Source organism: Triticum urartu, chromosome 2 (genome assembly GCF_003073215.2).
Source record: "Triticum urartu cultivar G1812 chromosome 2, Tu2.1, whole genome shotgun sequence".
NCBI classification, from domain to species: domain Eukaryota; kingdom Viridiplantae; phylum Streptophyta; class Magnoliopsida; order Poales; family Poaceae; genus Triticum; species Triticum urartu.
The window spans coordinates 118,134,056-118,161,997 of record NC_053023.1 but is presented as its reverse complement, the minus strand read 5'-3'; the positions used below and the strand labels follow the sequence as shown (position 1 = coordinate 118,161,997).

Below are 27,942 nucleotides of genomic sequence, written 5' to 3'. Positions count from 1 at the left end.
GGACCACACACGAGGCCTGGAAAAACCTTTTCGCACCGCCAACCCGACCACGCTCGCTCCGGCGACCAATCCCCAGTGGTGCACCAGCGCCACGGGCCCGCGGGCCCACCAGCACCAGGGCTGCAATAACGACCCCCGCCCGATTCAACGGCCGGGATCCTTCCCCGTCTCCTCGAGATGCCCCCGGCCAACCATAACTCGACAGCGCGCCACTCCGAACCAGCCCGGTTTCGCAATACCACCCCTCGCCCCCCATCTAAACCGCCCCCCCTCGCCCTCCCATTCCCTGCGAGCTCCACACAGCATCACACCGCATTTCTCATTCTTCCTCCCCACGTCGCCGTAGCAGCTAGCTAGCCGGGGAGGGAGGGGCCGCCGCCGCCGAGTGAGGGAGCCGGGGGAGGCGGGTTGGAGGCAGGCCGGAGATGGGGCGCGGGCCGGTGCAGCTGCGGCGGATCGAGAACAAGATAAACCGGCAGGTGACCTTCTCCAAGCGCCGCAGCGGGTTGCTGAAGAAGGCGCACGAGATCTCCGTGCTCTGCGACGCCGAGGTCGCGCTCATCGTCTTCTCCACCAAGGGCAAGCTATACGAGTACTCCAGCCAGGACAGGTTATATCACGCGCGCCCAGCTACCCCTCCTTCCTCACCCATTCCGCTCCTTCCTACGAGCTCCATTTGAAGATTTTGGAAACCAGACGATTGATTGGGGCTGCTTTGTATTCACTCCACGAGTAGCTGCCTCGTTCGATAGTTCCGGTGGGGAAATTTGGTTGCGGGAGAGAGTTGCTCGGTGCGTGCGTGCTTATTATTTCGTGCTATTTTTTGTGGGTTCTGCTCGGATGGGTAATCTAGTTCTCCTTGTTTGGATCGTAGAATCGATTGTTGTTCAATTGACCATTATCTCAGAGTTACTCGTACTCGATTGCCAGTATTAATTAACGTACGTACTGTCTACAGGTTCTACCATGTGATTATGCGTACTCTACTGTACTTAATCGATTACTCTATAAATTGTAGCATCTATTGCGCGAATGGTACTTCAGTAATCCCTTATTCATTTTTAGGACCAATAAAGGTGATTTTTCTGATGAAATCTGTTCCAAAAACTAAGTCCACTTTAAGTGGCATGAAATAGCGGCGAGGAGGACTTGCACATCAGATGTATAAGTTTTCCTAAATGGACTAAAGTTTGCTATTCAATGATGCTGATGCTAATGTTTCACTATCATGTTAATTGCATATATACTAGTAGTAGATATATATGAAACTAGCTGCTTGGTTACTGTAGAAGCAAATTAATAGGAAAGCAAAGCCTACACATATCGGTTCTCATCCCCTCAGCATCTGTCCGTCAGATATTAGCCAGCTATTTTATTACCCAATGGTTTTTGTCAGTTCTAGCTGGCGTGCATGGCCATCAGCTTATTTGACAGATGTTTCGGTTTTTTACAGTATTCTTTATCCATACCAACACTGAGATTATGTCGTTGAAAATTTGATCGTAGTGTTGGATTGTTTTAACAGATTGTGGTCTTCTATCTTAAGGAGTTTCAAGGAGAACAATCGTTACACAAAACCTGAAACTGGCCAATTGAACGTACATGCTTTGTTTGAGATTTTTGGACTTAAACAGTCTAGACATCTTTATATTTTATGAGTTAGGTAAATGTTTGCCCCTCGAAAATGTCCACGGTCGCCCTCCGTTATTTGCCTAAAAAAGATATACATGGCAGGGTAACCCAAATATATAGTTTTCAACGTTTTTACTCAAGGTTGAAAATACCCGCATATACTATTCTAAGGCCTAAACATATAACATTTGTGGTATATCATTTCATAGTTAGACAGACCACAAAATCACTTGTGTGTATAGTGTATACTACCTTTTTTATTTACTGATTACTTGTTCCGCGGGAGTATATGCCGCTTACTTACGAATATCCATTTCGGCTCCCGAGCTCATTTGATCCTGATGAACAGTAAAATCAAAACAAATACTAAAAATTTCAAAAAATATTTGATTTTTTGCGTGGAGGATATTTAGTGTGTGAGGTCCGTGCCAAATTTCAGCGCATTTGGACATCCGAGCAGCTCTCAAAAAAAAAATTGGTCCCGAATAGTAAACTTTTTCATGGACCTCAACTTTTTTTTTCTGAGAGCTGCTCAGATGCCCAAATGAGCTGAAATTTGACAAGGACCTCACGCACTAAAACATCTTCCATGCAAAAAAATTTCCAGAATTTTTTGAATATTTATTTTGATTTTATTGTTCATGTGCGGGAGCAGGTGAACTCGGGAGCCATTTAGTAGCTCTCACTTATTTAAGGTTATAGTTTTGAAGCTAGGGTAGTGCAACCTTCTGGCACGAATGTTAGGCTATACTCGTATGGAGCACTTCATAACTTCTATTCACTTGTTTTTGCATTTCTGAACCGTGCTTTGCACAAATTTTTGCTTAACAATCATTTCAAACTACATTGCTGTTTATTTGTACTAGGGATGCAAAGTGGTGAGCTTGAGGTACCCTCCAACACTCCTTAGTTCATTCATGAACTAATTTTTTCCATTTGAATGAACTAAGGAATAGGAGTGTACCCTAGCTGAAGGCTAACCATTTGCACTCCTTGTACAAAATGGTTGGTCTTAGCTAGCTAGTTGTATGAACAAAGCAATGCCCCACTTTATGTTAATCAAATTTACTAGTGCATAAACAGTCATTCCTAATTGTGCATAGAAAGAGACCCGTGGGCTAGTTTTAATCCACACATTACGTTTAGATTTTTTTTACACAATTGATTACCAGGCTAAATTACTGCTATTGTCATGTTAGCAGCAAACAGTTACCATGATAAAAGTGTATGGCTGCTAGTTAATAATTTATATGTTTTTAGATTAGATATTACGATGTTATGCAGAATTAGAGAGTGATATTCAAGTGCCACCGACAAAAAACAATAGCATATCGTCATAGAAGTATTATCACTGAAGTCTTACATGTATGGAGATGGATGGAGAATAGTGTTCAATAACCTGTAACAAAGTGGCCATAACCTACCAATAACTTAACTAGCAAGTGAGTATTAACCTGGCAACTACTTGTGTGGAAAGAAGTTGTCAAAATATATCAACATGAGATCTACTTGGGAGGTGAATATTTTTTTCCAACATGCGTCGTCACCATGACTTCACCAACTGCACAGCTCCACCATTATCATCGTCGTATCCTTGTCAAGGAGTAATTGAGGCCAGCAAGAGCAGGTTGTCCATCAAGTCGTCGTTGCAAGGTTGTCACAATAGCATAGGAGTTCCTGTCTTGGGTGTACTACATGTAGAATCTAACATCTGGTGGAAGATGGCTTCTCTCTGCTTGCTCATCTCCTTCCCTTTAGTGGAATCGTGCGTGGTGGCAGCCAACGCATGTATGTGTTATATCTAGGAGAGCGTGGCGCCACCGCATCCGTGCAAGGTGACCCATGCCGCTAGTTGGTGACGAACGATGCCTCGCTACAATAACACCAGATTCCACGTACGTTGCCAAACTCTTCATCACATGTCGAACTTTGGCCAGTCACTACTGGCTTGTTGTATATGTGAAATGGATATCGCACAACGTTAGCGTGTGCGATGTGCCACCATACCGCAAACATGTGGTGTCGAAGAGCCGATTGAGATGTGTTATCTCATAGCAAACGAGCATCGTTATATCACCATGTGCATTGTGGACCTTAGTGCACACACAACTCTACTTAATCGTGTGTTGTGTAGAGCAGATTGAACACACCCTAATTTGCACCGCGTTCAGTATAAAAAGACACATGATTTTCATACATCACATAGCTCACATCAGTTCATCACAACGAACATATAATATAACTATCATATTTTTAATATCCATATATATCTCTACTATTAATGGGGATTCCGTAATAGTTCTGTTTATTTCGTCTTCTCCTCCTTCCAAAACCATGTCTTGCATTAAATCAACCAAAACAAATCAAATCTTACCAAAACCTTAACTAATCAAAAAAAATCTTGTCTTCCCCTACCCATACCCATACCCATATCCAAATCAAACCAAATCAAATCTTACTAAACCCCAATTAAATCAAAACTTTCTTGCCTTCCTCTACCCATACTCGAATCAAATGAAATCTTACCAAAATCTAGAACATGATTGGTGTAAGATATATGTCGGACATGATTGGCGTTGAACCACTTGCATATGTATGCCCCATTGGAACGCATGGGCAATTAGCTAGTTCTAGATACCATCTATCATAATAGAGAGTATGTATGCATATTATGTATTGGGTAGTATATATTCGACCCTTTACATGATATCTACCATACTTTTAGCATACTCATTTTACATACCAATATTAATGTATTTTAAAAATATACTAAACACATAGGCTTAGTTGCAATCTTTCGTGTATTTCCTGTTATAGTATCTTAGAAATAGTATATGAAGTTGTGAACATACTCAAGATGATATACACACACACACACACACACACACTACCAGATGGTAGTATATGAGATGATGGTGTAACTACACTCGGTTGTAGGACGTACTTAGGTTTACATCCTGCATAATATATCTGTATCATGAAGTGTAGATTACAACGTAGTAAGGGGAAAATATTAAGTCGCCTCTTTTTGCTTACGCCGTTGTCTTTGCACTTTGGAAGGATGAGGTGCAGACATAGAGTGAGGAATATGTTGGCCCTCCGTAAGCTCCACTACCCTTATCTCTATGCTTCTTTGTCTCTCGCTATAGAGGAAGATACTACAGCTGTGTGTGCACAAAAGCCTAATCAAAATATACACAATAATGAGAACATATAGGTTGACATAAATACAATTTATCGGAATATAAGTGTATAACAAGTTTTAGAGGATTAGATAGTGTCTGAACTAAACAAATAGGTGGGGGAAACGAAACAAAGTCTTACTTGGTCACGTCAATGCTCAGTATGTTGCAAAAGCCATTGCATGAAACATCATATTGTAACCAAATCTCGTTGTATAGTGTAAGTGAAATAAGTGACAACGACAACAACAACAACAACAACAACAAAGCCTTTAGTCCCAAACAAGTTGGGGTAGACTAGAGATGAAACCCATAAGATCTCGCGACCAACTCATGGCTCTGGCACATGGATAGCAAGCTCCCACGCACCCCTGTCCATAGCTAGTTCTTTGGTGATACTCCAATCCTTAGGTCTCTCTTAACGGACTCCTCCCATGTCAAATTCGGTCTACCCCGCCCTCTCTTGACATTCTCCGTACGCTTTAGCTGTCCGCTATGCACCGGAGGTTCTGGAGGCCTGCGCTGAATATGCCCAAACCATCTTAGAGATGTTGGACAAGCTTCTCCTCAATTGGTGCTACCCCAATTCTATCTCGTATTTCATCATTCCTGACTCGATCCTTCCTCGTGTGGTCACACATCAATCTCAACATACGCATCTCCACCACACCTAACTGTTGAACATTGCCACCTTTTAGTCAGCCAACACTCAGCGCCATACAACATTGCGGGTCGAACCACCGTCTTGTAGAACTTGTCTTTTAGCTTTTGTGGTACTCTCTTGTCACAGATAATGCTAGAAGCTTGGCGCCACTTCATCCATCCGGCTTTGATTCGATGGTTCACATCTTCATCAATACCCCCATCCTCCTACAGCATTGACCCCAAACATCGAAAGGTGTCCTTCTGAGATACCACCTGCCCATCAAGGCTAACCTCCTCCACACACCTAGTAGTATTGAAACAACACATCATGTACTCGGTTTCAGTTCTACTAAGTCTAAACCCTTTCGAGTCCAAGGTTTGTCTCCATAACAACTTCTTATTTACCCCCGTCCGACTATCGTCAACTAGCACCACATCATCCGCAAAGAGTATACACCATGGGATATCTCCTTGTATATCCCTTGTGACCTCATCCATCACCAAGGCAAAACGATAAGGGCTCAAAGCTGACCCCTGATGCAGTCCTATCTTAATCAGGAAGTCATCAGTGTCGACATCACTTGTTTGAACGCTTGTCACAACATTATCGTACATGTCCTTGATGAGGGTAATGTACTTTGCTGGGACTTTGTATTTCTCCAAGGCCCACCACATGACATTCCACGGTATCTTATCATAGGCCTTCTCCAAGTCAATGAACACCATATGCAAGTCCTTCTTTTGCTCCTTGTATCTCTCCATAAGTTGTACCTAGAAAATGGCTTCCATGGTCGACCTCCCAGGCATGAAACCAAACTGATTTTTTGTCACGCTTGTCATTCTTCTTAAGCGGTGCTCAATGACTCTCTCCCATAGCTTCATTGTATGGCTCATCAGCTTAATTCCATGATAATTAGTACAACTCTGAACATCCCCCTTGTTCTTGAAGATTGGTACTAATATACTCCGTCTACATTCTTCTGGCATCTTGTTTGCCCGAAAACCGAGGTTGGAAAGCTTGGTTAGCCATACTATCGCTATGTCCCCGAGGCCTTTGCACACCCCAATGGGGATACAATTAGGGCCCATCACCTTGCCTGATTTCATCCTTTTTTAAAGCTTCCTTGACCTCAGACTCCTGGATTCGCCGCACAAAACGCATGCTGGTCTCATCAAAGGAGTCGTCCAGTTCAATGGTAGAACTCTCATTCTCCCCATTGAACAACTTGTCGAAGTACTCCCGCCATCTATGCTTAATCTCCGTGTCCTTCACCAGGAGTTGGTCTGCTCCGTCCTTGATGCATTTGACTTGGCCAATATCCCTTGTCTTCCTCTCTCGGATCTTGGCCATCTTATAGATATCCCTTTTGCCTTCCTTCGTGGCTAACCATTGGTAGAGGTCCTCATATGCCCGACCCCTTGCTTCACTGACAGCTCACCTTGCGGCCTTCTTCACCATCTTGTACTTCTCTATGTTGTCTGCACTCCTATCCAGGTATAGGCGTCTGAAGCAATCTTTCTTCTCTTTAATCGCCTTCTGGACATCATCATTCCACCACTAGGTATCCTTATCTTCGCTTCTCCTTCCCCTAGACACTCCAAACTCCTCTGAGGCCACCTTACGAATGCAAGTCGCCATCTTCATCCACAAATTGTCCGCATCCCCTCCTTCCTCCCAAGGGCCCTCCTTAATGACCCTCTCCTTGAATGCCTGAGCTACCTCCCCCCTGAGCTTCCACCACTTCGTTCGAGCGACTTTGGCACGCTTATCCCGTGGACACAAATCCGAAAGTGGAAGTCAGCAACTACCAGCTTATGCTGGGGTACAACACTCTCTCCAGGTATCACCTTACAGTCTAGGCATGCACACCTATCTTCTCTTCTCGAGAGGATGAAATCGATCTGGTTAGAGTGTTGGCCACTACTAAAAGTCACCAGATGTGATTCTCTCTTTCTAAAGAGGGTGTTAGCTACAATCATGTCGTAGGCTAGAGCAAAGCTTAAGACATCTTCTCCTTCTTGATTCCTGATGCCATAGCCAAAGCCCCCATGCGCCCCTTCAAAACCTGTGTTAGATGTACCCATGTGGCCATGAGGTCTCCTCCTATGAAGAGCTTCTCGCCAATCGGTGCACTCCTAACCATGTCTTCCAGGCCTTCCCAGAACTCTCTCTTGGTGTTCTATTGTGGCCTACTTGCGGGGCATAAGCACTGATAACATTGAGAACTAAGTCCCCAACTACCAGCTTGACCAGGATAATTCGGTCCCCACGTCTCTTGACGTCTACCACTCCATACTTGAGGGTCTAGTTGATCAAGATGCCTACGCCCTTTCTGTTTGCAGCCGTCCCCGTGTACCACAGCTTGAAGCTGGTATCCTCCACCTCCTTCGCCTTCTGTCCCCTCCATTTGGTTTCTTGGACACAAAGGATATCAACAACTCTCCTCACCACTGCATCAACTAGCCCCCAAAGCTTCCCTGTTAGAGACCCTACGTTCCAGCTACCTAAGCGAATCCTCCTAGGCTCGGCTAGCTTCCTTACCCTTCGCACTCGTCGAGTGAAATGCGAAGACCCTTGCTCATTTTCCACTACATTCGGGCGCCGATGTAGTGCGCCACTAAGGATGCGATGACCCGATCCTCGCTCACTTGCCACCATATCCGGATCAAGATACGGCGTGCCACCAGGGGGGTGACGGCCCGGCCCTTGCCCATTTGCCACCACATCCGGGTTCCGATGTTGCGCGTCGCTGAGAGGGTTACACCCCAATGAAAATATTTTGGGTTTCATCTCCATAAGAGTGGCTGAGTTTTTGCGTTGGCTCGCCAAGCCTATCACAACCCGCCTTCTTTACCCGGGCTTGGGACCGGCTATATTGAGACAACATAGGTGGAGTTAAATGAAATAAGTGACATGTCTTAAAAACAATTCAGGTTAGCAATGTGAGAAGGGAAGTGACAAGAGAACAAAACTCAGACTTCTGGCTAGTGATTTGTTCGGGAAATGGGTGCTGGAAGAAGGGAGAGATAAATATTTAGTTAGCAGATGAGATGATAGGAAATAAGTGACGATAAGACGATAAAAAAGTAGTAGGATATATACTTAACAATTTAACGTAAACAAAGAAGACCGGGGAATACCCTCTCGTGTCTACTACACTAATGCAGACAAAACAACATAACATCTTATCTCAATTAGTTGAATTCAACTACTAACCGTAACAAATAAAATTATGACATTAGTTGAATTAACAATAATAAAACAATATCATCTTATATTAATTAGTTGTTTAACAGTAGAAAAACAATGGAACATTATCTTAATTAGTTGAAAATAACATGTAGTATCGTCTTACTACTTATAGCATAATATCTATGTTATAAATTAAAGTACTAGTGATGACATCTTATCTTATAGAAATTATGTACCATCTTATGTTATAAAATTAAATTACAATTTAGCATGTATTGGTCGAATTTACCTACTAACAAAATTAAATTACTAATAGTAACATCTTTTCTTATAGTAAAATTATAATAGCAAAATCATTGCGCAATTAACAATATAAAAAAGTAGCATATAGTGATTAAACTTCCTTTTAAAAACACCGAGTACAACATAGACACACCTAGACATGCATAACACTTTGAGAAGAGCAACTTATCTATAAACATAGTCCAAGGGACAACGCAAATATATAGTAGAGTAGACTAGGGCTACAAGGAAGGGCATCTAGACTATATATTGACACCTACATCAATACTAATACTCTTTAACAACCACCACCACCCTCACACCATCACACAGTGCCTACAGAAGATCAAAGTCCGAAGCTTCCAGATTGACGAAGTCAACACAGGCGGCTCGCTATTGACGGGAACACAATGGCATATAGTGATCTAATTTTTAAGTACCGAGAAAACTAAGTTGCTGATCACAACCAGCGGCCTGAAGGCCAGTTCACATTCAAGATCCATGACACGATGGCCAGAACCATACAAGGTCATCCCTCGGTAGACTCCGAGAGGTTGCTCGGGATCTGGGTCATCGTGGTGGCTATATGTTAGAAATGACCATCATCAGCTTTTGCTTCAAGATTAATGAAGTGGCTATAGACGGGAACACAACGACATGTAGTGATGGAATTTAACTAGTAACAAAACTAAGTTACTGACGGTCAATGGCTCGGGTTCAGGTTCACATTCAAGATCATTCCCATGATGGCTAGAACCATACAAGGTCATAGATTGGGGATCTCTGTTGGGATCAGGGTCTTCATGGTGGCTCTGGTAGAAATGGCCAACTTCACGCTCCACTCCATCTAACAGTTGAAAGCCCATGTGCTTCGACATTGCAAACGGGTTTGCCGCCCCACTCTTGAATCAACCCATGATTGGACTGGGGCTCCCGTTGCTAATGCCAGCCTTGTCTCATCCTCTCCCCATAAGCGGCCTCTTCCACTCTAATAACAGTGGCGAGACTACCTTCCCACCCGTGAATCATCTTGCAATAAAAGCGTAGCTACTCCCACGTCGGTGCTAGCATCACCACCTTCCTATCGTCTTGAGCAGACACCGGCACCGCCCTCCTCTATCACTCGTGCCCGCGTCGGCCCCATGCCCTTCTTGCCCCCCTTGGACAGGATCCGACGATGCCCAAAAGGGAGATGGAGGAGGCGATGATGGGCACCACAATTGGATTAGTGCATTTGGTCCTATCGTCTTGAGCTGACACCGGCCCCGCCCTCCTCTATCCCTCGTGCCCGCGTCGGCCCCATGCCCTTCTTGCCCCCCTTGGACAGGATCCGAAGCTTCCAGATTGACGAAGTCAACATAGGCGGCTCGCTATTGACGGGAACACAATGGCATATAGTGATCTAATTTTTAAGTACCGAGAAAACTAAGTTGCTGATCACAATTAGCAGCCTGAAGGCCAGTTCACATTCAAGATCCATAACACGATGGCCAGAACCATACAAGGTCATCCCTCGGTAGACTCCGAGAGGTTGCTCGGGATCTGGGTCATCGTGGTGGCTATATGTTAGAAATGACCATCATCAGCTTTTGCTTCAAGATTAATGAAGTGGCTATAGACGGGATCACAACGGCATGTAGTGATGGAATTTAACTAGTAACAAAACTAAGTTACCGACGGTCAATGGCTCGGGTTCAGGTTCACATTCAAGATCATTCCCATGATGGCCAGACCATACAAGGTCATAGATTGGGGATCTCTGTTGGGATCAGGGTCTTCATGGTGGCTCTGGTAGAAATGGCCAACTCCACGCTCCACTCCATCTAACAGTTGAAAGCCCATGTGCTTCGACATTGCAAACGGGTTTGCCGCCCCACTCTTGAATCAACCCATGATTGGACGGGGGCTCCCGTTGCTAATGCCAGCCTTGTCTCATCCTCTCCCCATAAGCGACCTCTTCCACTCTAATAACAGTGGCGAGACTACTTTCCCACCCGTGAATCATCTTGCAATAAAAGCGTAGCTACTCCCACGTCGGTGCTAGCATCACCATCTTCCTATCGTCTTGAGCAGACACCGGCCCCGCCCTCCTCTATCCCTCGTGCCCGCGTCGGCCCCATGCCCTTCTTGCCCCCCTTGGACAGGATCCGACGATGCCCAAAAGGGAGATGGAGGAGGCGATGATGGGCACCACAATTGGGATTAGTGCATTTGGTCCACCCCCCCCCCCACCGAGATCTGCTGACGCACGGCTAGGAGGTGGCCACCACCACCATCTTGTTCAGATAAGGAGAGGATGTGACAGGGCTAAGGTCACTAAACAATGCTTGGCTTATATAATGCACAAGCACATCGCACGTGACTGTAGTATCTCTTGGATCTTGGTGACAAAAGGGAGGTGCCACCGCATTGTTGTTGTCACATGTACTGGAGCTTGGATAGGCTAAGAGAGGGAAGGGAGAGGAAGACGAAGAGACCACCGTGGGAGAAAAAATAAAGTGCATAGTTTGTTGCGATGAAAATCATACTGCAATATACTCAGTACTCGGGAAATCCTACATATTCCAGATGGTGGGATGCCACCTTAAAAACCGTTTTGGATGAACAGTTGGACATGTTCTATTTTGTTGAAATATATCACCCAACCTTCTCCACTAGTTTGGACTTTGGATGAACTGGTTGGTGCATGAACTCAATATTGTATTAGAGCCAAGAGGTCTCCAGTTCAAGACCCGAAGAATGTACTATTAAATGAAATAGTTGTAACCTACTTAGATCCCACGTCTAAGGCCTGGAGTAGCTCAAATGTGAGGGGGGGGGGGTGTTGAAATATATTGCCCAACATTCTTCATCAATTCAGACTTTAGAATGAACTCGTTGGTGCATGAGTTCAATATATCTATTTACTAGTGAATGTAAGACTTTGAAATAACATACACTTAATGATAGACTTTTAGGACACCTCATGGAGTTTACTATGTACTAAGAGCATCTCTACCCCTTCTCCTAAAACATAACTCACTAAACCACCTGCCCAAACTTAACTACTGCAACTTTGAGGGCTTAAACTCGGTTGCACCAAGTCCTTTCCATAAACTTAACTCTCTATACTTTTTCTTTGCTATTTCTTCTATGCCTTTGCATGCATATATCCTGTTTGAATTACATTTTCACAACATATTAATTCGTACCTTGATGTTTCTAATGCACAGAATTCAATAAGAACTCAAATTCATTGTCATCGTATTTAAACATTCAAATTCAAACACAATATAGGGTCTAAATGAAGAAATAATCCAAATAAAACATGATGAAAGCATAATAATAAGAACTATGAAGTTCCCACAAGTGCTCCACAAGATCATCTCTGAGATGGTCATGAGCTTCTCGCCTCTCCATCATGTGATGCTCTATGAGGAATCTCTAGATCATGTTGGCTTGATATTCTGGATGGACTGGTAGCCCATTGTAATCGTAGTCAAAGTTTCTTGGTTGACCTCATCTATATTTATCATGTTGTCATGATCTTCCACATTATCTTTAGGTCTCAATACTCAACAGGGTCACAGACAATAGCAAAGCAAGCTTGCAACACACCAAAAGCTCTCTCAACATCCTTTCTCATGGCTTATTTGGCACATTGCAATGTGAGATATCATGTTGCCTTTATGGCTTTGAATTATCCTCACAAGTGTGATCCCTTGAGGGTAGATGCCATTTGCAAGGTTGTAATGGTGGCCATTGACAACATAGTTACAAGGTGGAGGTTGGCCGGCAAGAAGCCACGTATAGAGATCTCTTTAGGACACTGAGGTCATTATGTGAGCTAGGCACTCCAAAGTATGAATGCCAAATCCATAGATCCTCTAATACAACTGCTTTGAGCATGACGGTTGAATCATGGCAATACCCTCTGAACTGCCCATGCCATGTAGCGGGACAATTCTTCCATGTCCAATCATGCAACCAAAGGACTCAAGCATCTCTGTCCACCCTCTTGCTTGACCCATAGCCAGAAGCCTCACATTGTCTTCATCAGTGGGTGCCCTCCTAAGATCTCGTCACAACTTTTGATATCCCTTCATTTTCTCGAGGATGGTATATTCTCCAATGTGAATCTACTCATCAACGAGGTCAATTGCCACTCCATATGCAAGCACTCGAATTATTGACATACATTTCCATCAGAGGACTTGCACTGGTTATTCCAACTGCATCCCTTCTCAGTGTGAACCAGTGATCCTCCTCCTCCACAGCTCTTGCAATGTGCACGAAGATCTTTGTGCATTTGTAATTGTTTCCTAAATGATTTGTTCGGATACACGGGGGATTGTTCGCAAATTAATCCTGAAAACTTTGGGCATCTACCGTATTGCGATAGATGCGATGGTGGCCGAGAAGCACATTTCTTGTTCCTCTCTTCCACTCAAATGATCACGGGCAATGCAATCTCAAAATCATTACCCTCTTCTTCTTCTTCCTCGGACGACGGGATGCCGAAAAAACCCTTCTAATAGCCCCTTCATCTACAAAGTTTTCCAATGATCAGATTTAGTGCACAAACCAAGAAAAAACGGAAAAAGGAAGAGTTTACCATTGGGACAATTGGTCAAACACTTCGTGAGCGAGGAGAATGCCGCGGCGGCTAGCGGGGTGCGCAAGTGAGGAGCAAGATGAACTTTCAACCTCTCCATTGATCTACATGGAGGTGCCAGAGCCCATGATGGCAGGTGTAGGCGACGCGGGGAAGGAGACGTGGAAGCCTCTGACGGGTGCATGGTGGCCGCAGGAAGGATGGAGCTCGGGTCGGGGTGAGGCGGGTGGCGGGACCTAGGGCCGCAGTGGGGCTTCCGGCGAGTAGGGAGAAGGCACAAGGCGAGTCGTCGGGGAGGTCAGAGGTGCCGCCTCGGGGGAGCTGCGTGGCGGTGGTTGGGGTTGATTTTTTTAGCCTGCCAAAAAGGTTTTGTTTAGAGAGGGTTTGAGGAGCTCATGCTTCCTGGTCAAATTTGAGCAGTAAAGGGCTAGGTCGAGGAGTTAGGGTGCTCCCAATACTTATCTTTTAGCATGAGTTCATACGTAAAATGCTGATGTGGCACATCAATTAAAGAAGAAAGAGAAGGGGCTCTTAACACGTTTCATTACATAGTGTAATTAATGCTTTCATTCGGTGTGGCTTCTTTTCCTATGTTTCTCTCTTTCATTATTTCTACGACTAGGCCACAATATTAAAATGCACATATGATCCATAAACCAATTAAATACAACATCACTTAGAAACAATATTAAGTGACGATGCATTGAGGTGATTGTCTCTAAAGATTTATTACCACCTAGGATGATTAAATCTTTTGGGAGTAAAAGTTTTTGTATTAATGACTAGATAGTGTTAGCTCCCAAGAAAGCAGTTTTTTCTGGGCGTTATAGAAATTTGGAGGAAGCAGGGCTAGAGATGCACTAAGTTGTCCGATTCTAAACAAACCTTTCGAATTTTCTCCTGTGCTATCCTTGGCTTTCTGCGCACACAGTGCATGTGATGACGATATGCATCAGGATGTGACACACAAGTTGCTTTGCAACTATATTTAACGACAAGGTTTGCTCCAAAAACAAATACTATTGCATTTTGCTATACTTAAAAAATATGAGAAAATGGCCCTGATCAGTTTGTTTTTCACTCTCAAATAAGGAGCACATTAGGCCTGGTCATTTCAATAGTTTCAAGCACAGGACAGGATTATTACACTGTTGTAATTTTGAAAATAATGTATGAGTATTAGTTTGGTTCTAATATAAGACCTCAATTTCCTTTTTGTGCATGTACGGCCTTATTTGGGGACATTTATTCAGTAGCATGGATGTGATTCTTGAACGTTACCAACGTTACTCATTTGAAGAAAGAGCTGTACTGGATCCAAGTATTGGAAACCAGGTAAATAACATTCTTACTTTTTTTTGTCGATTGTTTTTGAGATAGCTAACCACTCTTTCCAAGTGGTAACATTCTTACTTGTTGTGGAACTATTTATGCTCATGCAGTGAAGAGATTAGTTCATTTAGCTAATTAAATTTACTTATTATGTGTACTTCATATTCTTTTTCTTTGTAGGCAAACTGGGGAGATGAATATGGAAGTTTGAAGATAAAACTCGATGCACTCCAGAAGAGTCAAAGGTATTGTATTTCTGGGAACATTCTCATTCTGGTTATATGATGGGTGCTAAGTGCTAACTGGCGTTTGGTCTATTTCAAACTCAAGGCAACTCTTGGGTGAACAATTGGACCCACTCACCACAAAAGAACTCCAACAGTTGGAACAACAGCTTGATAGTTCTTTGAAGCACATAAGGTCAAGAAAGGTGAACCAATTGTGTTGATGTTTTGCCATTGGTGTGCAGAGCTACTTTTCATCTGCCAATTTTTAACTGAAATCTTATGAAATAGCATGCCTTTTTCATTTTACAGAATCAACTTCTCTTTGAGTCTATATCTGAGCTTCAAAAGAAGGTATGTTACACTCATTAAGTTCCCTATGTGGTTTACCTACGTGTGTACAGTGACCACCAAGGAGTATTGTTGATATGACGCATTGGCCTCCCGCCTTTATAAACACACCGTCATCTGAAACATTTGAAGAAAGAACCACTCGAATTCGAACATTTGTTTTCCCATGCTTTAATCATAGTTAAACATCTATTTCTTCATCATTTGTAGATATTAAGTAGACCTAGGTTAGCAAATATTTATAATCATTGTCTTATACTTTGCAGGAGAAGTCATTAAAAGATCAGAATGGCGTCCTGCAGAAGGTAAATTTTCTTGTTTACTGTAAGGTGACTAGCTGTGTAGGCCGGAGGCTAAAATCTTCCTTTTATTTTTCATAGCACCTCGTAGAGACAGAAAAGGAGAAAAATAACGTTTTGTCAAATATTCATCACCAAGAGCAGTTGAATGGAGCAACAAATATTCATCACCAGGAGCAGCTGAATGGAGCAACAACAAGCTCACCGTCACCTACACCAGCGACAGCCCAAGATTCCATGGCACCTCCAAATATTGGGTACTTATGCTTCCACTTAGGTATGCAGATTTGAAATCTTTAAGGTAGCCTCTGACCCTCCTTGGTTCAACTAAATGAACTAAAATTTCAGAATTTACAACACTTCTGAAATTTTAGTTCATTTGGTTGAATTGGGGAGGGCCACAGGAGACCTTAAAGGATCCAAATTTGCATCCCTAGTTCCACTGTATTTACGTTTTTTCCTCGTTTACGTATTACTAAATAAAATAAGAATGTGCGTTGTTCTTCAGGCAAAGTATTTGGATGTCTTTCTTTTGAAACACCGATTACAACGTAGATGTACACACGCTCACATTCACACAACCACAGGCGCCTTGCTATTGATGGAAACGTTGCCTCCAACTGAAAGAATAATCTGCATTAATGAGACACAAAAGCATCAAATCTTAGATTTGATCCATGGTGGGTTAATGGTACCACTGTCTTCGTAGAGGACTTGAGCAAAACATGAACTATGCATAAGCTATCTCCAATTTTAATTCATTTTTGTGAAATGGTTAAATCAAGGGCTGTTAGTTCATTGAGTTCAGTTCACGTGATACATAAGCGCATGCTGAAATCAAAAGCTAGATGCTAAACGTTTCTGGAAATAGCTCTCCGTAAGAAACAGTAAAACGCATGAGCTAGCTTTGTTCCATTTTGCTAGATACTATTAAACCTGTCAGGAAACCAAGGCTGGACAATGTATTTAACATAAGCGATTATTTACTAGCACTGTTCCTAGATGAAAAGTCACTGTCTGTTTAAGTACGCTGCCATTCCTTACAAAATGCAGGCCATATCAATCTAGAGAATCAGGAGGGGGGAATCCAGAACCTCAGCCGTCTCCAGCACAAGCAAACAACAGCAATCTACCAGCGTGGATGCTCCGCACCGTCAGCAACAGATGAAGGCTGGCGACAGCCTCATATGACTCCACCTGAAGGCGAGAATGGCGCCTGACATGCGCCCACTATGGAAGCTAGACGCCGGTGTGCAGTCCATCTCCGGCAATGGCTTCCGGTGTAGCCACTAATAAGACCACGCGTCTTTGCTACTGGGTGAATGGGGTCTTCCTGTCTTAAGCTTTTCCTGCACTATAAGATACTTGTTTCCACGTTTCGGTTCCATTTTTTCTCCTATCGATGAGCACGATCTTGTGGTTGGAGTTTCGTGTGTAACCTTTAATGGAGTTGCGGTATGTTTTTACGTGTTGTGACGGTTTTTGTATTCCATCCGTTGTAAAAAAAGCAAAAGGGCGCTGCCTTCTCTTTACATTGTTATTAAAAAAAAGAGCAGGGCACTGAACTTTTGGCAAATGCATGACCACGACTGAGTACTAACACTTCATTAAGTTTTAGCTTCTGTTGGAGATAAAATTTGCGCTGTATCTCTTGTGTTCAGCAATTTAACTGAACTCAGGAAGTTTCACCCTGGCTTCAAGGCACCATTTTTTAGGGGTTGTTTGTTCCCCGTCATTTTGATTCGATAGTAGATAAGAAACGCAATTGCTATACTTCGCCCGTAGCGACGTTTATGTGTCAATCGCCCATACGTACTCTGGCATGGGCTGGCCCAGCACTAATCCCTACAGGTGTTTTATACTGGCACCTTGGATTTTATCTTTCAGCCAGTTTTTTTTCTGCTGAGAAACCACTTTCTTCCGTCTATTTCCTTTCAGCCTTGTACAATCATTTTTTATACATGATCTTTTTTGAGAAAAACTGGCGTTAAACATTTTTCAAAACATGCTTAACATTGTTTAAATACATGTTGAACTATTTTCAAATGCATCTTGATCTGTTTAACACATGTTGAACATTTTTTATTACTTGTGTAATTTTTAAGAGTTCATGATTTAAAAATAATCCAAAGCCACTTTTGATATTTGGAAGATTTTTTAGTTTTGTTAAAATTTTCAAAAGTCTTGAACATGTTTTAAAAGTCAAAAACATTTTTTAGAATTCAATTTTTTTGGGTTTGTGAACTTTTTAGATTCACTAAGCATTTAAAAAATAGCAAACATTTTAAATTCTTGAATATTTTTTAGTCCAGGAACATTTTCTAAACATTATTTGGTTTTAAAAGAGCATGGTTTGGAAGTCTCGTTTGAAAACTATGAAATTTTGAATTTTTATCATACATTAGTACAACAGATATAGATGCTTACTGCGGAGCGACCTAACCAGCTCTAGGCCGAATAACGTCTGTTTTGTGCTCTGCTTGTTAGTGAGCGATCCAATGGTACGGAGCTTAGTAACTTTATTGATTTAACCCGAGAACAAAATATACACATGCACATACACTTGTACAGAAATATCACCCTAGCCGCCACGAGGACCTGCAGATGGACCAAGAGTCAAAAACAACAACCGAACACATACATATGGCCTGCCTACGCAATACACATCCCCGATTCACTAGGACGCTCGCTTTTGAGGGAGCTTAGTGTTTTATAAGTTTTTGCAAGTTTTGGAACCATCAGATTATAAAAGGTTGTGAAGCATATGTATCTTGCAGGGACGCATACGTGTTATGATATTCACATAGCATGGTTTGGCTTGTACATCAAGAAGGTACAAGTTGGGAATCAAGAAAAAACAGATATGGATCCTTATATAGTTGGATCACGATTTGTTACAATAACATCCCTATCTCTATCACTAACAGCTCCCTGAATCACAACACTCAAGTTGAGATTGTCCCCGAAGTTCGGAGTGTCTTGGTGAATCCAATGCTAACTAATCTTGAGATAGAATAAATGAGAAACCTCTAATTTCCTTTGAGCAAATCTTTCATGGACAAAGTGAAAATCTTTCTTAGTGTGTTTTGATCGGCATTTCGTATGGTAGGTTGTTATCATATCAATGGATGTGGATTTTCACCCATAATTAGGTGTTTCGAAATTAATGTTTCAAATATCCTCCCCCTAACGGCCCTTGTGAAATCGGGTAGAAAAAAGGTGCACAAACACCTTAAAACTCTGAAAATCCTATAGTTATGATGTAAACAGAAAATAAAAGTGATACAAAAATGGACTCATCACGTCTTTCAGATCGAATGACTGAGAACACCTCACCCCCAAAAGGGAGATTTCAGCGGTGACAAAGTTGAGAATATGGAATCAGGGTGGCTCAGGTTGGAACTTGGCGAGGCTTCCAGCAGTCCCCGGTCCAGTGTCCTCAGCGGTGATGTTGCGTACCCTGTCGGTGTGGCAGTGCGATTGTAGTGACAATGGTGATGGAAAAGCTTTAGCGTAAATGATGCAAGCGATTCGAGTCATCTGCAAGGGGACAACCGGTCAGGGAGATGCGATGAAACACGAGGTTGTGAAGGAAATAACGACAAGGCCAATCGGTACCTCACCTCGTTGGAATGGCTAAAGCGATGGTACTGGAGTCCAGTTCTGAGTGAGCCCGTGCTCCAAAAGGTTCCTAGGCATGCAGAGGGTGTCCAATGGGTTCACCTAGGCACACGCAAATGAGAGAGAGAGAGAGAGACTCACTGATTTCGCCGTATTTCACCGGCAACTGGGACGACAGAGGCGACGACAATGAGCTCCTAGTGAAGAAGCATGATGGTTGTTCGAAAATGTACTAGAAAACAAAAAATGGCCTATGGATCAAGATCCAAGGATCACTATGAAGATGCATACAAGGTTAGATCCGATCGTTAGCAACTTTGAGGTCCAGTGGAAGAAGAGTTGGTGTAGATCGTTTTGAAGTCCCTCGAACCGTCCCACAAATGACCCCTTGAACAAAGATCGAAAACACGATCTCTCTACGGATTGCACCTGGATGGGCTTGACGATCTGGTTGCACTTTGCCACCCAAAGCTATGCATCATTGGAGAACTAGAGGAGAGAGGAGAGAATCTCACGGGGCTTCTCTATCATTTGGAAGTAGAGAAAACTAGAGAACTACAAAGGGGGCGGGCACCTCAATCAAGAGAACACATGTGTTCTAGGCCCCCCTCATGTATATATAGGTGTGGGGGGAGGGGAGGCTGACTTGGGGGGGGGGGGTGTCTCCCTCCCTTGGTGCGCTGGCCAAGGAGGGGGAGTCTTCTTCCAATTCCCCTTCCCCCCTTAGATTGTTGTCCAATCAGCCAAAGGGGGGCGCCTCCCCTAATGGGCTTTCTAGACCCATTAGTTGTCCTCTAATAGGCCTTTAGCCTATTAAGGCAGCCCATGGCGCTTAGATAAATTGCAGGGGGCTCCTAGTAATTCCCGGAGCCCTCTTATATTTATTTTAGGTCCTAGTATATTTTCCACCTATCTGTTGTTACACGGTTTTATCTGAAACCCTCCTGGTAACCATAAAACACTTTCAATTTTGAAACAATTCCTATTATTCCTGAAATTTTGGTAAAATTTTCTCATATTCCTAACTCCAATAGAACTCAACAAATCATAAACCCTTAAAGCGTGTGAGCCTTCATGTTCGATGAATTATAGAAATGAATGAAAACACCTTTCATTCAATGATCAATAGCGGAACCATGGAGATCCATATTGTTGGAAATATGACCTAGAGGCAATAATATTTTATTATTATATTTCCGTATTCATAATTAAGTGTTTATATTTCATGCTATAACTGCCATGACCCTCGAAATGTGATTCACTGGAAAACTCATATGCATGTGTGAAATGATAAACAAGTAAAATAAAGGTACATAGTCTTGCCTCTAAGACTAGCTCAAGTGTTGTTGGTGATTATATTTTTTGGATCTTAGAAATATCATTAAGTGCAACAATAGTCCTAAAACAGCATTGAGATTATGACGTTGGAAGAACAATCATATTGAATCGACCCAAACTTGTTTGTTGTGATTTGGACTAATATTGTTTGTATTCAATTGTAATAACATGGAGTGTGAACATGTGATCTTGCTCCTTAGACCATGAGAGTATCGTGGTCACTTCTTACCGTACGGTGGGCTTTGGGGTTGCTCAACGTCACTGTAACACATTGATCATAAGGACAACTTACAGGTTCATCGAAAAGTTTAACAAGTGGCTCGATAACTCAAGAGTGGGATTGCTCCTCCGACGATGGAGAGATATTCTTAGGGCCCTCTCGGTGTGACAACAACGATCATCGTCTAGCCAGACACATGTGACTTTGATACGTTTCCAACGTATATATATTTTCTGATTGTTCCATGCTATTATATTATCAATCTTGGATGTTTTATATGCATTATTATGCTATTTTATATCATTTTTGGGACTAACTTATTAACCCAGTGCCAAGTGCCGGTTGCTATTTTTTTCCTTATTTTTGCCTTTACAGAAAATCAATACCAAATGGAGTCCTAATGGAACGAAAATTTTTGACAATTTTTCTTAGACCACAAGGCACCCAGGAAGGTTCGGGGGGAGGCGAGAAGAGCCACGAGATGGCCACAAGCTCGAAGGGCGCGCCATAGGGAGGGGGGGTGCCCCCCGAAGCTTGTGCCCCCCGTGGCACTTTCAACACTAATGTTTCTTCTATAAATACCCAAATATTCCCTGTAGACTAGAGGGCACACCAAAAATACTTTTCCGCCGCCGCAAGTTCCAGAACCACAAGATCTCATCTAGAGGCCTTTTACGGTACTCTGTCGGAGGGGGATTCAATCACGGAGGGCTTCTACATCAACCTTGCCGCCCTTCTAATGATGTGCGAGTAGTTTACCACAGACCTATGGGTCCATAGTTAGTAGCTAGATGACTTCTTCTCTCTCTCTCTCTCTTTGATCTTCAGTACAATGGTCTCCTCAATGTTCTTGGAGATCTATTCGATGCAATCTTCTTTTGCGGTGTGTTTGTTGAGATCCAATGAATTGTAGGTTTCTGATCATATTATCTATGAATATTATTTGAGTCTTCTCTGAACTCTTTTATTCATGATTAAGATAGCTTTGTATTTCTCTTTGACCAATTGATTTGGTTTGGCTAACTAGATTGATTTTTCTTGCAATGTGAGAGGTGCTTTGTAATGGGTTCAATCTTGCGGTGCTCAATCCCAGTGACAAAAAGGGACATGACATGTATTTTTATTGTTGCCATTAAGGATAAAAAGATGGGGTTTATTCATATTGATTGGATCTATCCCTCTACATCATGTCATCTTGCTTAAGGTGTTACTCCGTTTTGTTAACTTAATACACTAGATGCATACTAGATAGCAGTTGATGTGTGGAGTAATAGTAGTAGATCATTGCCTTGGATATCTTCATAACTATGCGCTTTTCTACAATTGCTCAACAGTAATTTGTTTACCCATCATATGCTTTCTTTCAAGAGAGAAGCCTCTAGTGAAAACTATGGCCCCGGGTATACTTTTATCATATTATTCAAAAATACAAAAATATCTTGCTGCAATGTATTTACTTTTATCTTATTTAGCACTTTTACTTATCTTTTATATCCATCACTATCAAATCTCATCCTTGCAAGTAACCGTGAAGGGATTGACAACCCCTTTTATCGCGTTGGGTGCAATGCAAGTATTTGTTTGTTTTTGTAGGTGCAATTATTGGATACTTGTGTGTTCCTCCTACTAGATTGATACCTTGGTTCTCAACCGAGGGAAATACTTATTTCTACTTTGCTGCATCACCCTTTCCTCTTTAAGGGAAAACCAACGCAAGCTCAAGAAGTAGCAGGAAGAATTTCTAGCGCCGTTGCCGAGGAGGTTCTACATCAAGACTACCAAGTACCCATCATAAACTCTCATCTCTTGCATTTACATTATTTGCCATTTGCTTCTCGTTTTCCTCTCCCCCACTTCTAAAACATTTTTAGAAAAATACAAAAATATTTTCCTTCTTTGCGTTTGCCTTTATGTCTTACTTGGTTTGTTTGCTTGTTCGCTTGGCATTATTGTATGTTTATTCCAAATCAGAAGCAAAAAATTTATGGATCCTCATCCACTGGCTAATCTTTTTTAAATATCCAACTATGATGAACCAATTGCTAGTGAGTTGAGTGCACTAGATTATCTTTATGAAGTTTTGCTTGAAATTCGTGAATTTGAAAATTGTGATGAAGTGCTAAAAGAGGAAATTTATGAAGTGATTCACGATAGCTCCTTGAATGAAAAGCATGATTGCAATGGTGTTATTATAAATATTATTAATATCAATTGTGCTAATAATATGCAAAACCCCAAGCTTGGGGATGCTAATTTTGATATGTCCACTACTTATTGCAATGATCATAATTGGGGTGATTCTTCTTATGATCTTGAACATTTATTTAAGCCTCGTGATGAATATGTTTGCGATAATATTGAAAGTGGGTTTGGAAGAGTTCCAACTTTAGGTAATAATGACCCCACTACTTTGGAGAGTGATCAAACTTTTTTTTTATAAAAGTGGACTCTGAGAGGTCATGACTTTATTTTATGATAATCCTACTATTTTGGAAGAGTTTCAACTTTGCATGCATGTGGACCATATAGAGAATATGTTATGTGATAGCTATACTGTTGAATTTAAATACGATCCCACATGTAATTTGTTGACACCAGATTTTGGCATGGTCAAGAACTTATTTAAGATGGCCTCAAATGGAGAAGTGATCTACATGGAAGAGTTCCGTATTATTGACATGAACATCATTGAACTTTGGGTCATCACCGTCCGATTTCATCTCGAAGGCCGAAACTATGCTCAAAGTACTAAGATCTTATGTTCAGAGTACAGTTTGGCCGATTAGGCCCCCAAGACGACCTTAAATAGAAAAATGATCTACACGGGTTGTCTTCGTCTCGTCGAACGATTGATTTTGATATAAAAATCGTCCAAATCCGAGTTCGTATGCAAAAGTTAGAGCAATCGAAGTGCAGCCCTGTCACGAGGCGAGATGTGGCGCCCCCCACCAGACACATGTCTGATGGGTAGCGCGAGGGAATAACCGGTTTTGCGCGACCGATTTAACCCTCAAGATGACCTCTGATCAAAAAACCTTCAACATGAACGTTGTTCGTCTTGTCGAAACGGTCAAGATTGCTTTTGGGCTCGTTTTCATCTGAGATCGTTTACCACCACAAAAAAGACCCGCAAGGTGCAGCCAGTTTAAACCGAACAGTTTTGGAAAGTTCGGATAAAACCAATCCGAATTTGACTAGGGTTTTGGACGTGAATCCAAGTATCTTCCTTGCACGGGAAATCCAGCCGCCTCTTATATATCTAAGGGGTGACGGCCGATTGAACAACACACAATCGAACAAATCTATCTACATCTTTTACCTTTACTTTTCCTTCTCCCTTGTTCTTCTTCCTCGTTCTTCTTCATTGCAGGGCGGCGAACCTCGAGGCTCTAGGGGCGGCCAGGCCGACCTAGGGCAGCCCATAGCCGCCGCGCGTCTAGACGGGGTCCCTCCCGGGCGCGTGGGGTTTCGGGTCTACAAAAGCGCCCGCCGGATTGCTTGTGTACCGTGCTTCCGGCGGGTCTCCTTCGACGTGAGCTGCGGTGCATCACCCCCGGTGTTGGAGGTACACGGTGACGTGTTCATGTGCGAACACACTTTTTGGCGACTCCACTGGGGACGAAACTTTGAACGGTCTCCGGCCCGTTCTTGCTACGAAGAGATCGTCATCTAGGGTTTGCAATCTACAAAGGTAATATGAATACCCAATTCCCTACTGTAGATGCAAATAATGCATATGATGTTACTAGATCGTTCAATGATTATACTCTATCGGCCATCCCTAGTTTTTTTCAATAAGGCATCTAATTATGTGCATAGGCCGATTCAAAGTAATTTACATGTTTCAACTTCTTATGATACTAGTAACATACAACATATGTATCCTAACTCTCATGCATCGGCAACCCCACAAATCCATATGCCGATGAACAACATGATGGGTTCGATTAATCAATTTGAAACACCTCATGTTAAAATTTCCAATAGCATAGAAGAAAGTGTTTCACCTTTTTATTCATCGGCAACTAATTTGTAGTATGTGAATCCAACCTTGCCGATGGATGGGAGAATTGGCCATGCTACTACTAGCTATTCGGCTAGTTACTCTCAACCATCATATGCTACACCTCATTTTAGTAATTTTTCAGCACCGTATGCAACTGTAGATGTTCATAATTCGGCCCCGCATCTTCATGGTCATAGCCGAATAAGTGAAAATTTTACAGGAACACATGTGCCGTCATCAAATACTGTAGCATATAATGCATACTCTATGCAATTCGAGAATTTCGGCAATACTCATGAATCATTGCCGAAAGAATCTGAAAGTGTTGTGGAGCAATCCCTTCCAAAAGCGCTTGTGGCTGCGTTAAAAAAGAGCTTGGCACAAAACAAGAAAATTAGTGCTCTTTGCCTTGAACAATATGAAAAGGGGTTGTTTCCTGATTATGCTGCAATAAAGGCTAGAGTTTTTCAATAAGATGAAACTACATGCATTGATAGAATTGGTGAAAGAGCATATGGTTATACAGCAGTGCATACACCTCCACCTAGTACCGCAGCATATTATACATCCCCTACACAATTACAAAATTTTGGCAACACTAACACTTCATTGCCGAAAGATTCTAAAAGCATTGGGAGGCAAACTAATCTAGAGCAGGCTGGAATTGAGAGGGGAGTTAAAGCTTTGCGCGATACGGTGCATGTACTTCGCCAAGAGAGAATTGATAGGGAATTGGCTCAAAGAAAAGAAGCCTTGCCAATTGATATAACCGGCAAAAAGAATGATGATTCGGAAACTAAAAGTGCTTCGGTTGAAAAAGCCGAATCAAGTAGTATATATTCCGAATCCATCAAATCCAAAGAGGCAAGCATTATTGAGAAAGGGCATGGCAAGCATAGCAAAACAACCATGTTTGATTTTTCTGAAGTTAATGGAACCTACTTCCTGCCCTATGAGTTTCGTGCCATAGAAATTGACAAGCTTCAAGGACAAGAGCACGTAGCCGAACAAAGTTTGGTTGACGAGGATCTTCAAATTTATGATGCACGAAATCAAGAAGAAAATTGTGACATGGTGTTGGGAAGTCATCCAGAAGCAAAGCACAATATTATTCATCATATGCAATCATCATGCTCTCCCAACATATTCGAAGAGAAATTTAAAGCCAAGGTTAAAATCCTCTGAGCAAACCGATGCCAGTATAGTTTCTTATCCAAAGACATCGGAGATAGAGTGCAAAACACAATGCATAGCCGAATGGGGTGATGCAAAATCTAAACCATTCGTTTGCTTAACTCCAAAGCCGTTCTCACAACAAGATCAGATAAAGAATAAAATTTTTACCTTCAATTCAAGCATGTGTGATCAAATATTTAATTTGTTGTTGAGAAATAATTATATTAGAATTCTTGATCACCATGTTGAGCCATCTATCCAGGGACGAATGTATTGTAAGTTGCATGATTCGTCCAAGAATAATTTTGAGGATTGCAACATGTTTCGTCAAATAGTTAAATTGATAAAGGACGATTTAAATTTGTTGAGACACCAAGAGATCACCAGTCTATTCCGATTGGTCCCGATGGCAGAAAGTTTTTGCATCGGCTACTTCAAGCCGATCCATTTAAAGAGAAGGTAAAAACTGCAGGTGATGGGATTAAGATTTCAAGTAAATAAGTTGTTGAATAGCATAATGAACATAATCTTGAGGGCGAAAATTCCATTGAAGCTACAATGGGGACACCAAGGACTGGGGGCAGCAAGCAAATTCAGAGAACGGTGCAAGCACAACCAAAGGAAACAAAGGCCGCAATAAGCACAAGTGCAAGAAATCCAAGGTCACTTTTGCACAACTATTAGATAAATATCAAAATAAGAGTGAAGAGAAAAGTGCTTACGGCCAACTAATGCAAAAGCATCAAGATCACCCCCAAGGCGCAAATATGAGGATCGGTATTGGAAAAGTGAAAATTTTCATGCAACATATTCATATCCTTATTTTGGGCCGCCAATGCCAATGTCCTGGATTTCTCCCTATGCTCGTGTAGATTCATATCCATCATGGGACAGGTATGATACAAGGGCACATTCTCCATCTTATTTTAGACCATCTCACCAATATTATGCAGCTCCAAGAAGATCAACATTTGAACAATCACATGTTAAAGACCTTTCAATCATAAGGAATCGGTGCAGAGCTCAAGGAAGAAGAAAGAGGTGGTAAAGCAAGTTTACCGTGTTAAAAGAGATGGTCGTAAGAGTGCAACTTCAGATTTGATCTCAAATGAAAAAGAGCCCATTAGTGTGTTGACATTAGCTACTAAATACAATGAGACAAAGCAACCAATTATTGAGAGTCGAAGTGCCAAATTTGAAGAAAAGAAGTTGAGAGTGCACAAGGCCAAAAAGGAATTGCCATTGGTCAAAATAGAATCACAGCCGAGATGCGTGCTCAGCTTATCGTATTGGCAAAAGAAGAAATTACAAAAACTTAGTGCACAAGAACTTGAAGAAAGGAACATGGCATGGGTTCCCAAAGGAAGTGCTCAAAATAAGAATTATGTGCAAGCTTCCATTACAAGAAGTGCGGCAAAGGTGAAGAAGGAAAAGAGTGAAAACTATGAAGGACCAAGCCGAAGATTTCAACATCTTTGGTCTACACATTATCCATATTCTTCAACTATGCCATTAACGCCTATGCCATGGAATTCGTCATCAGGTATGATTGGTAACCCTCCATGGGCTTATTTTAATACATGGATGCAATATAATTTCTTACGTCATGAAAGGGTATTACCAAGTCACTATACATTTGATTAGCTACAAGTTTGTTGCTGATCCAAAGGGCCGAAATACTTGATTTGTCATTTCATTTGTTTATTTTGACTGTATGTGTTTTGAATGAAGTTTACATGGTAATGGCCTATATTTATCTATCGTCCTAAGAGTATGTCAATACATGGCCGGTGTAGTATTCTAACATCATCCTTAGTTCGATTGGAGAGCGAGACAAGGTACGTGCT

General features: G+C 42.1%; 1 protein-coding gene across 4 annotated transcripts; it reads left to right on the top strand.

Annotated features, from left to right (window-relative positions):
• Positions 1-214: 214 nt before the first annotated feature.
• LOC125536252 (MADS-box transcription factor 18-like) lies at positions 215-17,310 on the top strand. Of its 4 annotated transcripts, none has more exons than XM_048699443.1 (8): positions 215-610; positions 14,782-14,863; positions 15,041-15,105; positions 15,191-15,290; positions 15,397-15,438; positions 15,702-15,740; positions 15,879-16,011; positions 16,788-17,310. In XM_048699443.1, exons 1-8 carry the CDS (start codon positions 426-428, stop codon positions 16,952-16,954), a joined length of 813 nt encoding a protein of 270 aa, XP_048555400.1. In that variant the 5' UTR covers positions 215-425; the 3' UTR covers positions 16,955-17,310. The 4 variants fall into 4 exon arrangements, with proteins under 4 accessions (XP_048555400.1, XP_048555399.1, XP_048555402.1 ...); XM_048699442.1 differs by having other exon boundaries at positions 217-610; positions 15,816-16,011; XM_048699445.1 differs by having other exon boundaries at positions 218-610; positions 15,879-15,991.
• Positions 17,311-27,942: the final 10,632 nt, after the last annotated feature.

Bases quoted from the DNA above. Each gene is read 5' to 3' on its own strand.
- LOC125536252 (XM_048699442.1), top strand. From the start codon at position 426: ATGGGGCGCGGGCCGGTGCAGCTGCGGCGGATCGAGAACAAGATAAAC. The intron at 14,864-15,040 runs GTAAATAACATT...TTTTCTTTGTAG, and splicing joins ATCCAAGTATTGGAAACCAG to GCAAACTGGGGAGATGAATA. The intron at 15,439-15,701 runs GTATGTTACACT...TATACTTTGCAG, and splicing joins TATCTGAGCTTCAAAAGAAG to GAGAAGTCATTAAAAGATCA.